The sequence below is a fragment of the Passer montanus genome, unplaced genomic scaffold (genome assembly GCF_014805655.1).
Source record: "Passer montanus isolate IOZ18808 unplaced genomic scaffold, ASM1480565v1 scaffold145, whole genome shotgun sequence".
Lineage (NCBI taxonomy): Eukaryota > Metazoa > Chordata > Aves > Passeriformes > Passeridae > Passer > Passer montanus.
The window spans coordinates 25,353-41,028 of record NW_024361496.1 but is presented as its reverse complement, the minus strand read 5'-3'; the positions used below and the strand labels follow the sequence as shown (position 1 = coordinate 41,028).

Below are 15,676 nucleotides of genomic sequence, written 5' to 3'. Positions count from 1 at the left end.
TGCCCCTGGCAAGGCCATGCAGCCTCCAGGGAATGGGGTGAAGGCTCTGGCACTGCACGACCCAGCCAGCACAAGAGACTGAGGACTGAACCCAGGATATGTCACAGCAAAGTCCTCACCAGCATGGAGGTGCCCTGTGACACACCTGAAAAAATATTCTGTGTCAAATACAACACAAGCAGAAACAATCACAGCTGGTGTTTGTCACCACTTTCATTCCAAGTGACAAAAAAGAAATGAAGGTGAAAAGGAGAGCTGCCCATGTCAGCACATACTGACTCCAAAGAAAAGCAATCTCAGGGCATTTCAAACATTTTTATTCTGAATTGCTAACAAGAACCTTGCCATAAATTGACAGAACTTTAAAATATTAATTTTTCACATTTGAGTCAACATGTATTATTTTCTAGTAGTAGTATACAGATGGTGGAAATCCAGTCTTTAGGGGAAAATATGAAGGCATTAATCTCTTTCTAGACAAACATCATGTCTGGCTTCTTAATTCTTTATGGTTCTATATTTAGATCCCATTTTGCACTTTGCATGTTTAGAAATATACTGCTTGATCTGAACATTTTCAGTCCTAAACATGCATTTTTTACTGATTTAAACCATTCCTACTCCCTTCCTCCCCAGTACAGAACAGGTAGCTGAGAGCTCTCAAACACATTTCAAGCATAGAAAATTGCAAAACTCTAATGGAAACTGGAAAAGCACCTCAGTGTCCTCCTGAAACTTCCCCTGTTTGGAGTTGTGTGTGATGCAAGGAACTTGCAGAGGATTCTCTGTTAATGTCTGCCTGGGGAAGTCCCTCACACACAGGAGACAAAGGCAAGGCCTAAGGTGACAAAGGCGAGGCCCAAGGTGACAAAGGCGAGGCCTAAGGTGTGAAGGTGCAAAAGTTAAGGTCTGGATGCTCTCAAAGCAGTCTCTGCAAATGACAACACAGTTTAAAACCCAACTTGAACACTTGCCATACCTGAGTATGTCCACCTGAGTGGACAAACTCAAGACTCCAACAAAATAAAAACAAAATGTGCATGCACAGTAAAATACTTCTAAGTTTGCCTGTTACAAAAAACAGAGACTTGGCAATTATGTTTTTCCTGTTCACAGGGAGCCACCATGACCAAGGGCTGGGCTGGGAAGGTTTCTGTGTACATTTATCAGTTTATTTTTTTCAAAAACAGTAACAAAATTCACCAAGTAAAGGTGAGGGTAACTTTTAAAACAGGTGGTTGGGGGAAACATCTGCCAACCAAGGACAGTTCCACATATTCAAACATTACAAGAAACATATTCTGCAACAAAGCCAGTTGTAGGAAGTCCTGCCATCAGGTCCAGAGCATGTCTGTCTTCTGCAGCAGCTCTCCTGTCCAAGCCAGGGAGACACTTACTGCTGGGGTAAAACTAAGTTCCACGGGGAGGAACTAATACTCCGAATTCTGCAAAGGACAATATACAATTTTTGCATGAGATGAACAAAGATAACAACAATTTCCCCTCCTCCCCCAAGGGACAGTTGCCTCTGCAGGGGCAGCACTTGTCCTCTTGGCAACAAGGCTTGTCTACAACTGACATTTCAGTTTGGTTTGCCAGACTCAGCCCAATGCTGTGGCAATTGCACAGTCCCTGGCTGTGCAGAAGCTGGGTCTGCAGTGCCCTGACAGCACCAGGTTTAGCATGGGAACGTGGGAATCAGGACAATCATTCCTCAAAGCATCTTTAAGCTGTTGCTTTGCTGCTAAAGGCAAATAAAAGTCTTTGATTTCAGCATTAGACACTTCCCCATGGGGAGCTCCATCTCTGCCTCTCCCAGATGGAATTTGATAGCTTCTTCCCCCAGTGGTGCTGGTTTAAGGACCCTGTTTCACCTCGGCTTTGACTTAGCTGGGCCTGACAGTGAACAGAGCACAAGGCAAAGGAACAATTTGGTTTAAGTCAGGGGCAGGGTGGGGGTGAAAGGGGATAATGGGGATGCTGTGTTTAGAGAGACAGAGCCAACGTGGCCAGGAAACAGCCCTGCCTAACCTGGGTCAGAGGAATGGAGCAAGGAAAGCACAGACAGGATGCCTCAAAGGAAGGACACAGAGGATGATCCCGGCAGCAGATTCCCTCAGAAGCTGCTCTCAAGCAGCAGCTGTTCCATACAGCCCCTCCTGTCCATGCAGTGGGAGCCACAAAGTGCTGCTACAGCCAGAGATTTCAGGAGCTGCCCCAGCCCTGGCCTGGGTGCCTCAGCCCCGTGCTCAGTACTCACAGGCCTGCAGACACGCTGTACGGGAGGGTCTCAGGGGGCCGCATCCGCGAGGGCAAGGAGTTGTTCTGGTCACTGATGGTGCTGGAATTAAGTGGCTTTGGTTACTTCTGGCTCACATTTATGCATTTTGCTGCAGCAAGGCCCTGGGGGATGGTGCTGTGCCACCACGCTGGTGGTGCTGAGGAGAGCTGGATGTGCTCTGAACACTCAAAGGTCTGGTAAAGAGTCTGACAGGAACCAGGCAGTGCTGCTGTCAGACCCTATGGAAGAACTCACACAGATCTCGGAGCCACCAGGGGCAGGATTATTGCTGGACCATAAATGAACCTGTTAAATATACCTTAAAACACCTTGGGGAGCTCTGGTGGTGCCACCTGTTCACAGCTGGGCACTGTGCTCCTTGCTCCCCGTGCCCCAAACTCTGACCACACTTTGGAAAGGGCACGAGGGGAGGATTCTGCTGACAGGGCCAAATTTCAGCACATCTGCCAGGCTCTGGGAGGCAGGAGCTCACAAGGGCTCTCCCAAGGAGTCAAAGGGACCACCTTTCTCCCTGCACATTGCCTGACATCCATCAGTCCCTGAACACAGGCCATGGGCAGGAAGAGCAGCCAGCCACAGGCACACAGGGGCAGTATCAGTGCACCTGAGGGTTTCCTGCTCTGGTCCAGGCCATATGAGGAAGCAGGTTACACTGAGCCAGCAGCATCTCTCCTCCCAGGGTTGTACAGCAGCAAAGGCAGCTGTCCAGCCATCGAGGTGAGGCAGGGAGATGGCTGCAATGTTTGTATAAACATACACTGATGTGAAAAAGCAAACTTGCATACCCTACCTGTTCACGGTAGAGTTGATCACACCCCACACAAAAGTAGACTCAGATCCCTCCAGCAAGTCTGTGAAAGAAAGCAGATGTTGTGGCTCAGAACTAAGAAACCCCAGAAACCACCATCAGATCAGTGGCTTAAACAGCTTCCCACTTCCAGAGGCCAGGGATGGATGGGATATTGGGCATTAGGAATTGTTCCCTGTGAGGGTAGGGAGGCCCTGGCACAGGGTGGCTGCCCTAGAAGTGTCCAAGGCCTGGTTGGATGGGGCTTGGAGCAGCCTGGGACAGTGGGAGTTGTCCCTGCTCAGGGAGTGAGATGAACTTTAAGATGCCATCCCAGCCAAACCATTCAAGGATTCTATGATCAGGAACATCTCTGTCATATTTTCACATGTTCAAGAGGGAGGAAAAGCTGAGCTATGAAGAATGTGTCTGCTTCACTGCGGAACATGTTTCCATTGCTATCACCACACATAAGGTACAAAAGCTCTTATGGGAGGAAGGGATGCTTGGAAATCTCTTCCATCTCTGTCATATTTTCACATGTTCAAGAGGGAGGAAAAGCTGACCTATAAGGAATGTGTCTGCTTCACTGAGGAACATTGCTATCACCCCACACAAGGTACAAAAGCTCTTATGGGAGGAAGAGATGCTTGGAAATCTTTTCTCATGCTCATTCTGGAAGGAATTTTGGATTGTTCTTTATACCAAGCCAAGCCTGCTGGGTGCAGAGATCCATGTTCATATGAAGCTGCATAAGCAAAGTGTCCTACAAGGCAGCCCTGAGCACTCCTGGCCTCACTCTGTCCCCAGAGGAGCTGGAGGACATGCCAGGAAGAAGGCAGAAGATGGGCAAGCTCCTCACCTGTTTCCCAGTCTTCAGCACATGGAGGTGCCTGCCATGTGCTCCCATTATTCAGCTGCTCCTGTGGGGACTCACAGGACCGGCTCACTTCAGGAAGAGAGAAAACACAGTGACCAGCAGTCCTTAAATACATTAAACACTTTGGTAAAGCTGCAAAACAACTCTGGGCTTTAGAGCAAGCCCCACCCAAAGCAAACAGGTTGGGGACGGCTGAAACGCAGCAACTTCAAGTTTGCTTTTTTCAATGAAAAAGAGAGACTCTGCTCCCTGGAACTCTGAGCAGGAATTCTGGAGTGAAGGGAAAACCTGCTGACATGGATGCAGGCACCAGTGCCTGTGCACCTCTACAGAAGACAGAAAACTGTGTGCCCTGTGGTGTGCAAGAGTCAAAGGGAGATCAGCTCTGCAAGAGGAGCAGCCCTTCCTTGTGGCCATTAATGCATCCCACTCCTCCTTCCAGAGGCACTTCCTGCATGGTTTTGGGTAAAACCTTTCCATTCAACAAGCCTGGTAACAAAATACATGCAAAGCCAACCCAGAGCATCTGCCATATTCTCAAGAGTCTGCCCACTAAAGCCAAGCAAATCAGGTCAAGTTTCCCCAAAGCTGCTGTGTCACACAAAACTACAGACAACTCTTTGCCTCCCACTTTTGGTTATTCCACGGGGACACCTCAGTCCCCAGGGTGCACAGGGGGTCTCTTACCCACATCTTGCTCTACAAAGGCTTTGTCATTGCAGTTCATGATGTGGTTGCTGAGTTCAGCCTGAGGAACCAGGTGACGAGCGTTGAAGGGACACGTGGCCAATTTCTTTGCAATTTCAGGGTTGCTCTGGACAAGGGAAAAACAAAATTATGCGCCACATCTGTCAAATTCACTTACCTCTTGTTGATACATAGGAAAAAAAGACTGGATTATCTGTGGTGTTTCTTTGAAAATACAAAAATGAACAAGAAATTGCAATGTATTGGTTAGATACTCACTAAATACAAAAGAGAAAATGAACATTACTTTTCTTCCAAACACAACTCAAAGAAACTGAGACATTCCGACTGAAGTGGAACAGACCCTCAGCAAACTCCCTACAGCTCCCTGCAGTCCTGGTGATACTGACTGTGTGGCTTAAAGCACAAATGAAACCATTTTAAAACCAGAAGGGGAGAGACATCAGGCAAATCCAAACCCTTCAGATGTATTTTAATTAAGTGGGCACACAGGCAGAGAAATTTTGTAAGCTTTTTAGAAGAGCCAGGGAGCTGGCAGCACTCCAGCTGGATTTCCATTGTGGCAGGCACCAGTTCTAGTGGCAGAGCTGTCCTGCAGTAAATTATTTCCTGCACGGGAGAAAGCATTACTGGGAAAACCCCAGCTCTGCCACTGGACCAGTGCTTGCCTGGCTCTGCTGGTCAGGGATTAGACTCACACCCAAGGCTGCTCCAGGCAGTTCCTCCTCCACCACTGCTCATCCCTGACTTCAGCACACCCAAGGCCCTTGGCACTCCCTGCCTGGTACAGCCAGGGCTGCCATGTCCATAGGTGTCCATTGCTGCTGTCACCTGGCACCAGTGAGTGGCTTCCCACTGCCAGGGGGCAGGGTTAGATGGGATACTGGGAAGGAATTCCTCCCTGTGAGGGTGGGCAGGCCATGGCACAAGTTACCCAGAGCAGCTGTGGCTGCCCCTGGATCTCTGGAAGTGTCCAAGGCCAGGTTGGATGGGGCTTGGAGCAACCTGGGGCAGTGGAAGGTGTCCCTGCCCTTGGCAGGGGTGGCTTTCAGGTCCCTTCCAACCCAAAGCATCCTGTGATTCCATGATTCTTAAACAGCTCCAGCCAAGAAGATCCAACTTTCTCTGCTTGCAGGGTCCCTGTTTGGGTCAGGGCGGTGTTCTGCACAGAGCAACGAGAGACTGAGCTGGATGGAAGTATTAATTGGATTTTATGCATAAGGGATGCAAAAGAAACTCAACAACCTTGTCCCAAGCAAGAGGGACAATCTCCACCCAAGACCCTTGCCACTGCAAATAACACACTGTGGCATCTTCAGATGGACCAGTGACAATCCCCAAGTTCTTCTGCTAATTACTTAGACACTGGCTTTATCTGCTTGATGATCACTATCTCACCTCATCCTGAAAGTGAAAATGGAAAAATTAATATGGCCTCCCTGTGAGATGCTCGAAGAGACCAGATTCTCCTCCCTGAACTAACTAACTAACCATGAAGGATCTCTGTCTCCTTCCAAGAGAGCCAGACTGTGAATGTGTGAATTCCTGTGTGCCTGGAGCTATCACTAAACAAATCCTGAAGTTATATGAAATAAAAGTTAAACAGGGCTACTTGTCAGGAAAAGCAGGAACACAGGGAGTGTTGGCAAGCACAGAGTCACTGCCTGTCCAGCTCACCTCCTTACACTTCACCAGGTGATAGGGAAACCGCCGTGCTCTGATCCAGTGGTGTTTAACCAAGGGGCACTGGATTAACCTCTCTGGATCCAACATATCTGGGGGAACAGAAGAACAGGGAAGAGCATCTGGTTAGGAAGATGAGAATCACTCACACAGTGCACTGGGGAAAACCCCACAGCACCACATCAGGGCTGTGGTCTGAGGGAGTTAAACCAGTTGCTCTTAGTTTGAAACCATTCATTAAGGCAGACACCTGCTTTGCATAACCAAATTAATTAAACTTGAAATTCTCATAACTGGGACATTAGTTAAAACAGAGGAGAGTCAGCACCAGTGAGTGTAATAACTCTTTAGGTTACCTTATTAGGGAGGCAACCACCCTTACTCCTGGGGAAAGCCAGCAGCACTTCCCAGCTCTCCTGGAGGAGGATCAGTGGGATCATGTCACACCCACCAGCACCTTCAGCAGCTAAAGAACCAAATCTTTTTTCCATCAACAGCTTGTTTTGCTGGAGGCAGAATGTGAGGGAACCGAGTTACATTCAGGAGGCAGAAGTGTGCCCAAAATGGTACATGAGACTCTGAATGAAGCTTTTAATCATGTAATTATTTAGGAACTGAGGCGTTACTAAAGCAGCAAACACACTGAGGAACAAACATATTGAACACTGTGAATCCATGCATACATAATTGTCTATAAAATAGATTTAAATATTAACAAATAAGCATATTCTCAGTGAGGAAGAGAGGCAGCCAGGAGGAGACACAAGGCCACACTACTGCCTGTGGGTCTGTCTGTGGGGTACACACCAAGCAGCCTGGGCTGCTCCCATCCTTTCTGCTCTGCCACTCCTGCTGCAGGGGCTTTCAGCACATTTAGGATTTGATTATGCAGGAGCTAACTCAGCTCTAGGCACTGGCTGCTGCTGCCTCTGCCCTCCTCTTTCACACTGTCTCCATCAGGCCCCAGGGTGACAGCTGTTAAAATGCTGTTCCAGAAGTGCCAACAAACAGAATTCAGGCTAAGAGCCACTTGGAAAGAAAAGGGACAGACAGGATCCTTGTCTCCACCTGGGCTGTGCAGTGCTGCTGCCTCTGAGCCACCTCTCAACAGCCCACTGGGGAATTAGAGCACCTGGCTTTGTACTGGCCCAGCTGCCCCTGGAAGAGCAATCACAAGTGGCTTTTGTCACTGAAAATGTGAAAAATTAAACACCCTAACACTGTTATTTCAGTATTAGAAAGCAGCATTACTCTTTCTTGGCACTGGCTCCCTGGGGGATGCTCCTCCAAACATCCCCTCCTCCCTTCTGAGGGAATTTCTCCTTGAATGCATTCCAGCTATGGGTTCTGGCCAAGATAAACCCTTTATCAGGCCCACAGTCTTTATTCTCACGGCTAAGATACCCACTAGTGCGCGTTGATCATTGATATATGTAAATACAGGATTAAGCACTGTCTGTTAAAGGAATTCACAAGACTAAACACTACTTGTTAGCGATTTTTCCAACAGCTTCTCTCTCTGAACTGGCGCCATACAAGACCAAGAGTGCTGCCAGTGAAGGGAAAGGGGACAGAGATGAGCAGCAGAGGAAGAGCAGAGCCCTCAGCAGCACAGGAACAGCTCAGGCAGCCAAGCAATTGTAATTTATACACGGCTGAAAGCACCAAACACACCACAACAATGCCACGTGCAGGGAGATCCTTGTACCTATCCCTGTCCACACACTGCATTGAAACGGGTCCCAAAACCGCCTGGAGCGGCTGAGCCGGGAGACACGGGTGGAAGCCACGCTCGAACCAAACAAAACAAAACATTTCACTTTATTCAGTGAAATGCCGCAGGCCGAACTCACCCGCACCAGCTGCACCTGGTGGGGCGGCCTGGGCTGGAATGGCCGGGGAGGGCCCGCCCGGCTCGGGCACCGGGCAGGGGCACGCACCGGGCCGAGAGGGGACAGGCCCGGCCCGAGGGGAGCCACAAGCCCGGCCCGAGGGCGAACAGACCCCAGTGGCGCGGGTGTGGTCCCGGCCCTGCCCGCACCGACGACCGTCCCTTCCCAAGCAAGCCTCAAGCCTCACCCAAGTCCTCCTCGAACTCCATGGCCGGCCGGGGTCCGCTCCGGGGCAGAGTGCGGAGTCGAATCCGCCTCGGGGTTGGCTGTGGGGGCGGCTGTGGAGCCGGCTGTCGGTCCGAGCGCGCCTGGAGGCCGGCGGCGGGGGTGGGTTGGGATCCGCCTCGGGGTTGGCTGTGGGGTGGGCTGTGGGGCCGGGCCGGTCTCGCCCTTCCTGCCCAGCCACGGTTGCCGCGGCAACGCCATCGGGGGCGGCCGGGCCCGGGGCCGCCGCTGGGCCCGAGCGCACAGCGGGACCCTGAAACCGCCCTCAGGTGCTGGGGAATGCTCAGCCGAAATAAGCCCATCTCACAGGATCACAGAATCCAGAGCCGATTACAGGGGAAGAATGACCTCCCTGCTCCTGCTGGCCACACTATTCCTGATCCAGGCCAGGATGCCATTGGCCTTCTTGGCCACCTGGGCACACTGGTGGCTCATGTTCAGCCGGCTGTCAGCCAGCACCCCCATGTCCCTTTCCACCTGAGCACTGTCCAGCCACACCATCCCCAGCCTATGGCATTGCAGGGGGTTATTGTGGCCAATTTAGATAGAATGAGCTAGGCTTAGACTCACCCTAAGTTTTTTGACTGGGACTGCTGCAGCCCCTAGGTGCTGGTTATGAACTGACCCCAGACAGTGAATCAGAATTGTTGAGGTTGGAAGAGAACGTTGATATCATCGAGGTCATCCAGCCCAGCTGTGCTCCCACTGTGACCCCTGAACCCCTAAACCTCATCACCCAGCCCCACATCCTGAACACCCCAGGGGTGGTGGCTCCACTGCATCTCCGGGCAGCCCTTCCAAGGCCTGACCACCCTGATCTGATCTGAATCTCTCCTGTCTCAGTTCAAGGCCATTCCCCGCTGTTCTTGCTGCAGGCACAGCACAAAAAACCAACCCCACCTCGCTACAGCCTTTCAGGGAGGTGTAGAAGGAAACAAAGTCCTCCCTGAGCCTCCTCTCCTGGCTAAACAAACCTGTCTCACTCAGCCCTGCCTTGTAAGTCTTATATGTGAAAAACACCTATCACTTGTTTCTAAAATGTTAAAAGTTTAATAGCAATAAAATGGTTATAAAAATAGCAATATAATTAGAGTAATAAAAATTTGGACAATTAGGATTAGGACAATATGAGACAATAAAAACAAAGAGTTACCTCTTTCTGGGCAAAATAAGCCCCAAAAAGGACACAGGTTAGCAGAGGATTAACCCTTAAAAACAATAGTCAGTTGCATATTCATACACCTCATATAGGATGCATAAATTCCATTCAAACAAAGGATTCTGTCTGGTCAGTGTTAGCTTCTTGCTCTGAATCCTAACGGGTGGTCTTAGTCTTACAGGCTGAGCGAGGCAGGAAAAAGGAAAAAGTTAGTTTCTTCTGATAAGAGAGAAATAAATTCTTTTTCTCTGAAAGATTTAGGTGTCCTGTGGCTGCTCTCTCGGTGCGAGTCCTCTTTTTAAAAAAAAAATCTTACACAGCATAATTTCTATTTTAACATTATGTTATAATCAAAAACTATATTTAACATACTACTTACGAAAATTAATACAGCATAACTTTCAAACATAATACATATAATATTAATTTTAATATTTGCAAAAAGCAAATAATAAAATAGGCATTTTTCACATTGTAGATGGTTGGTGTGGTGATTGGCTTTGGCAGATGAGGAATGGATGTTATGTGTATTAAAAGAAGCTTTGTTAAAGTTTAAAGCATTGTCCCTTTTGCTTTGGGACCCTGGAAATTGTTATAAATGACTCAGACCCCAAGTGGGAATGTAGACAGAAATAAATTCTTTTTCTGTGAGAGATTTAGATGACCTGTGGCTGCCATCTCGGTGCGTGTCCTCTTTTTTAAAAAAAAATCTTACACAGCATAATTTCTATTTTAACATTATGTTATAATCTAAAACTATATTTAACATACTACTTAAGAAAATTAATACAGCATAACTTTCAAGCATAATACATATAATATTAATTTTAATATTTGCAAAAAGCAAATAATAAAATAGGCATTTTTCACATTGTAGATGGTTGGTGTGGTGATTGGCTTTGGCAGATGAGGAATGGATGTTATGTGTATTAAAAGAAGCTTTGTTAAAGTTTAAAGCATTGTCCCTTTTGCTTTGGGACCCTGGAAATTGTTATAAATGACTCAGACCCCAAGTGGGAATGGTTGGAGGTGAGGTTTTGCCATGCTGTGAAAAATGTTTTTGTGATCCGTGTGAATTGCAATGGAATCAGCAAATGCTTGTATCTGCTGTGTCAAAAATAGATGAAAAGAACGGTTTTGAAACTTTCTGACCAAATAGCCAAATAAAGCATCGAAATAAAAGAAGTACAGTAGAGTAAAAGAGATGAGGTAGCAAGACGACTGATGCTTAGAATAAAATAGAGGAAGTTGTGGTAAACCTAAGAGATATTGCAACAAAGCAACTAAATGTTATGGATATGATGGTAATTCGTGCTGATAGAATATGGATATAAGAATAAAATATAAAACTTTAAAATCACACCACCCGGGGGATAGGGGATTGCTTCACAGGGTGACAAAACAGCAGCTGGGGCGAGGAGGAGTAGGTGTGTCATTAACATATGAAGTGGACCTAGCCCGCAGAGGAGAGAGCCCATGAAGATGTTCATCTCAGATAGACAGGACCATCAAGGACATACATCTGAATGCAGGATTCCGGAATGAGGAGCCCATACACATCAGTTCCCAGACAAGGCTTTGTCCAGAGCAGGACAGAGAATAGACACAACATGAATATGAAGAACTCCGAGGAAAGACAAAGGGACTCTGAGCAGGCAAGAAAAAGAGTATAAATCATGTAGCAGACACCAGTGTAAGGCCTCCCTCCAGATGACCATAAGAAAGACAGGAATCTAATGACCACCTGGAAAGATTATGAAATTTATCATCCCAGATTATTGGAGAGCAGGACAGAGAATAGACACAACATGAATATGAAGAACTCCAAGGAAAGACAAAGGGACTCCAAGCAGGCAAGAAAAAGAGTATAAAGCCTGGACTCTGCCAAGCAGCATGTGTGAACAGAGGGTGTTCGGTGCGATAGAGACTGGATCTGAGTTCACCCAGCTCTGATCCCGGGGTTGGTGCTGTCCTCGATTGTTGGCTGTCGGGACTGTACATCGGTCGAGAATAAATTTACTTTTTATTTTTATTACAAATTGGCTGGATCAATTTTTAGTTTTAACACTTAGGTATAATAAAAAGCGTGATACGCTTGACAAAATCATGTAGCAGACACTAGGGTAAGGCCTCCCTCCAGACAACCGTAAGAAGGACAGGAATCTAACGACCACCTGGAAAGATTATGAAATTGCTGATCCCAGATTATTGATATTTGCTGATTTGGACTAACCAAGCACATTGGAAAATGTTTTGTAGGCTTACAAACAGTATATATTCTCTGGTGAACTTGTAGTGGCGTGTGCTGTGAGTGGAGCAGTGACTCCCCGGCCACCCAGCGCTGCTTGTTTGCTTACTTTACAACAAAAGATATAAAAATGAAATTTGGTTTGCCTATTGAAATTTTATATCAATGCCAAGTCCCCCCAATCCTGTCTGCCTGGTGCAAGGGGCACCTACTCCCCTCCCTCCACATGTCCCAGGTGTGAAAAACACCTTCACTCTCCCGTGAAAATTTAAAAAGTTTAATAAAAGACAGTAGGAAATAAAGCAAAGGGTTAAAAATGGCCATTCAGCCAAGAGCACACTGTTATCTTTGGAGATATCCCTTAAGTGCCTTTTAATTACATCAGCCTGTTGCATATTCATGAACAATTATGCAGAGTAAAGTTTTCCCCCAAACTAGTTTGCATGTTCCCATAATTGTTAAGCATGGTTGCTCATTGGATTCTCATTTTCAGAGCCTGTGTATTTCTGGGTTGTGCTTTTAGTTTTTTTTATCATCACCTCCAGTTTTTGGGCCCTGGGTCCACACTGCCTTCAGCCAGTGAGTGCTGATGGTTGGCAGGTCTGTACAGGTGTGCTCATCCTGTGTTCACTGGCTGTTATCCCATCCCAGCAGGCATTTTAGCACAAACACACTGAAATCAGCTATTTCACTGATATGTCTAAGCTTAATTAACAACGGAAATAAAAACTGTATCTTTATAACAAAGTTATTTTAACACCACACATATAAAATCTATTTTAATATTTGCAAAAAGCCAATATTATATGTATCTATAACACAGGGTTTTCTGCTGGCAACAACGGAGGGGAGAAGAGAGGATTAAAGGGAGGACAAAAAAGGGGTCCAAAAGCAACATACAACAACAGAGTCACATATCAAAAGAACTTTAAACCTTAACAAAGCTTCTTTTAAGAGACATAATATCCATTCCTCATTTGTGAGAGCAAATCACCACACCACATAAGACAAATTATTTTGGCTGGAATAGAGTTGATTCCGTCTGTAATTGCACAGTAGCTGGCACAGTGCTGTGCTTTGACTTTAGTATGAGAAGAACACTGATAATGTTGCCCACAAAAATTGCATTGATTAACTGGTGTGTAACAAGCCAATAATTACACACTCGAGGGAGATATAGATTATTTATGTCAGAGTTGCACAGGCTTGGGTGCTTGATGGAATTCCACAAATCAAGCACGCCAAATATTAAAACTTTTTACTATTTATACATTTTAGCAAACAAAGGAATTAGTGTTAATTGGCTACATGTAACATAGCTCTTTTATTAATTAGTATTCTGTCTTCTGTTGGGCAATGATTCTCTCATTTCTCATGCTAATTAGTCCACATGCGGAGTCTTTATCTTCTTCTGGGTCAGGGGGTTTCTAGGCTCTGTGGTCTGTGTGTTGGTGGCTGTGATCTACCCCGACAGAATTATTTTTTACCCACTTGGAGCTGATTTTAACACAATTGCTGAGTTGGCTTTGTTAGTTTCTTCCATATCTTGGGAGTTCTGCCAGATGTCCTTGAAGGCTGTAACTTCTACATTACTGGTGCCCAGTATAGTGTTTTGTCCTCCTTCACAAGCTTTGTTGACCTCTGAGATGAATGAAACATGTCCAGCCTAAACCTTAACAAGGCAATTCCAGGAACAAGTTGTCTTTCTAACACCAGGATGTGACTTACAGTTTGCTGGCTGCTCTCTATTTCATAGAATAAATCTCTCTTCTTGTCCAGTAGTCTTGAAAGTATACAAAGACCACACATCAAAGAACGTAATTTCTTAAGAAAATTTAACATACTCTACATTTTGCAACAATAACACACTGATGATTTAGGTGCTCTGTTGTGTTTATCCTGTGTCTGGGGCTGTTTTAGTCCCCTGGTGCAACTGAAGCCAGAGCAGCAGAAGCTGCACCCCTGTCAGCTCAGAATGTCTCCCTGCACTGACTTGGAGAAAAAAAATTAGCAAGGTGTTAGAAGACCCCAGACCAAAACTTGGACCGGGGGGGTGTGTGCAAGCACATGTAGGGAGCAATTGCCCAAGTCACAGGAACATCATTGCCTGGGGATTTCTTTGCACCAGCTTGATCTCACCTGCTGTGCACTGCTCTATTCAATTATTTGCTTTTATAATTCTGATGCATGAGACTCTGCTTTGGGAAACCAAGGCATGGGCCCATCATTCTGCCTCTGCTTCATAGAACCACAGTATCATCAAGGCTGGAAAATCCCTCTGAGATCATCAGGTCCAACTATTCCCTCAGCAGTGCCAAGGTCCCCAACTACCACATCTATACCTTCTTTGAGCCTGTTCCAATGTCTTACCACCCTTTCAGTGAAAATTTTTTCCTGAATAGCCAATCTAAACCCCTCCTGGCACAACTTCAGGCTGTTTTCACCCACTTTATCCCTTGTTCCCTTGGAGCAGAGCCTGAGCCCCACCTGGCTGCACCTTCCTGTCAGGGAGTTGTGGAGAGTGAGAAGGACCTTCCAAGCCTCCTTTTCTCCAGGCTGAGCCCCCCCAGCTCCCCCAGCTTCTCATCAGACTTGTGCTCCAGTTGTTTCTTCTCCTCCCTGGACAATCCACACTCACAGCCCCCTTCTCCTCGGGGCAATCACCCTCTTTTGGAACTGACTTCAAATGAGGAGTCTCATACATATGGGAGCAAAGGCACTGACCTTCAATCCCCTGATTTCTTTCAGGGGAAGAAGATACACTAGAAGGTTTCCCACGTTCTAGTTGGCAGTTACAGGACAAGGTTTGTCTAATTTTGCCTAATTTTTTCTAAATTTGCCTAATTTAATTCCAGCAGGCGACTGAAGGTTTACCAGTGCTCCCTGGCAGCAGCAAGAGCAGAATCATCTTAAGGCACAAGAAATTGTGTGTTTATAGAACCCTTACTCTACGTCATGAGAGCAGTGTAAGCTTTTCGTGAGTGGAAATATGACAAAAGACATTTTCAAGCAGAGAGAAGCTTGCCTCTTCCAGTCCTGTCTGTAAAAAATATGTAGAAAACTGTTTCCAGGAGCCTAAGATGGTCTAAATCTGTCAAAGGATTGTGTCTCCCTTCGGACGTGATCTGCAGTGGTATTTTATTTGTTTGTAAAGATGGAAAAGGATTCAGTACACTCTTCCATCCTTCCTACTGGGAATAATGAAGGCTCTCCATATGCCTCATGCACCCCAAACATTCCCAGAGAAACACCTTTCCTCCTGACTGTGTGTGCCTGGAGTGTCCACAGAGGCAGGATAGCTAACAATCATTGTGTGAACAATCAGTGCGCAAACATCCCTGAAATACCCTCCCAGAACCATCCTGGTCAACACTGCTCTGCTTGAGCACCTTGAGATCATACCTGTAGGGGAAAGGATGACACAGAGGCATGGGCTGGGATGCAACAGAAATTTAATGTGTCAGAGGAGATAAACAGGTCAATCTAAAAGAGGAATCCAGTTCAGGAAGCACCAGGGGCAGGAGAGAGTTTGTGTCCCCTGGTTGTGGCAGAGATGCCAGCAGGTGTCCAGCTGCCTGATGCAGAGAGGGAGCAGGGCCAGCAGGTGCTGCCCAGGATGGCTGTGTGGGGCTCACAGCCCCAGGGAGCACAAGGGAACAAGGAGACAGGAGGGAAAGGAGAGAGTGTCAGGGGACAGAGGCAGGGCAGGGCTGTGCTTCCCAAGAGCCCAGGCTGGCCCTGTCCCTGGGCAAGGGCTGCTGGGCTTGCTCAGCCCCTCAGGAAGCAAGGAGC

At 46.9% G+C, this 15,676-nt stretch overlaps 1 protein-coding gene across 1 annotated transcript; it reads right to left on the bottom strand.

The window, feature by feature from the left end:
• Nucleotides 1-294: 294 nt before the first annotated feature.
• Nucleotides 295-8,606, bottom strand: LOC120498309 (gametocyte-specific factor 1-like). The gene is made up of 7 exons (XM_039700871.1): nucleotides 8,440-8,606; nucleotides 6,355-6,452; nucleotides 4,657-4,783; nucleotides 3,952-4,038; nucleotides 3,093-3,153; nucleotides 2,261-2,341; nucleotides 295-1,445 (listed from the first exon to the last, which is right to left on the bottom strand). Exons 1-7 carry the CDS (start codon nucleotides 8,459-8,461, stop codon nucleotides 1,394-1,396), a joined length of 528 nt encoding a protein of 175 aa, XP_039556805.1. The 5' UTR covers nucleotides 8,462-8,606; the 3' UTR covers nucleotides 295-1,393.
• Between the last annotated feature and the right edge of the window lie 7,070 nt (nucleotides 8,607-15,676).

What these genes read in the sequence shown, in the direction of transcription:
- LOC120498309 (XM_039700871.1), bottom strand. Translation starts at nt 8,461, where the DNA reads ATGGAGTTCGAGGAGGACTTGG. An exon ending in GGAGTTCGAGGAGGACTTGG is followed by an intron (nt 6,453 to 8,439) that starts GTGAGGCTTGAG and finishes CTGTTCCCCCAG; the next exon opens with ATATGTTGGATCCAGAGAGG. An exon ending in ACCTGGTGAAGTGTAAGGAG is followed by an intron (nt 4,784 to 6,354) that starts GTGAGCTGGACA and finishes TCCCTTGTCCAG; the next exon opens with AGCAACCCTGAAATTGCAAA.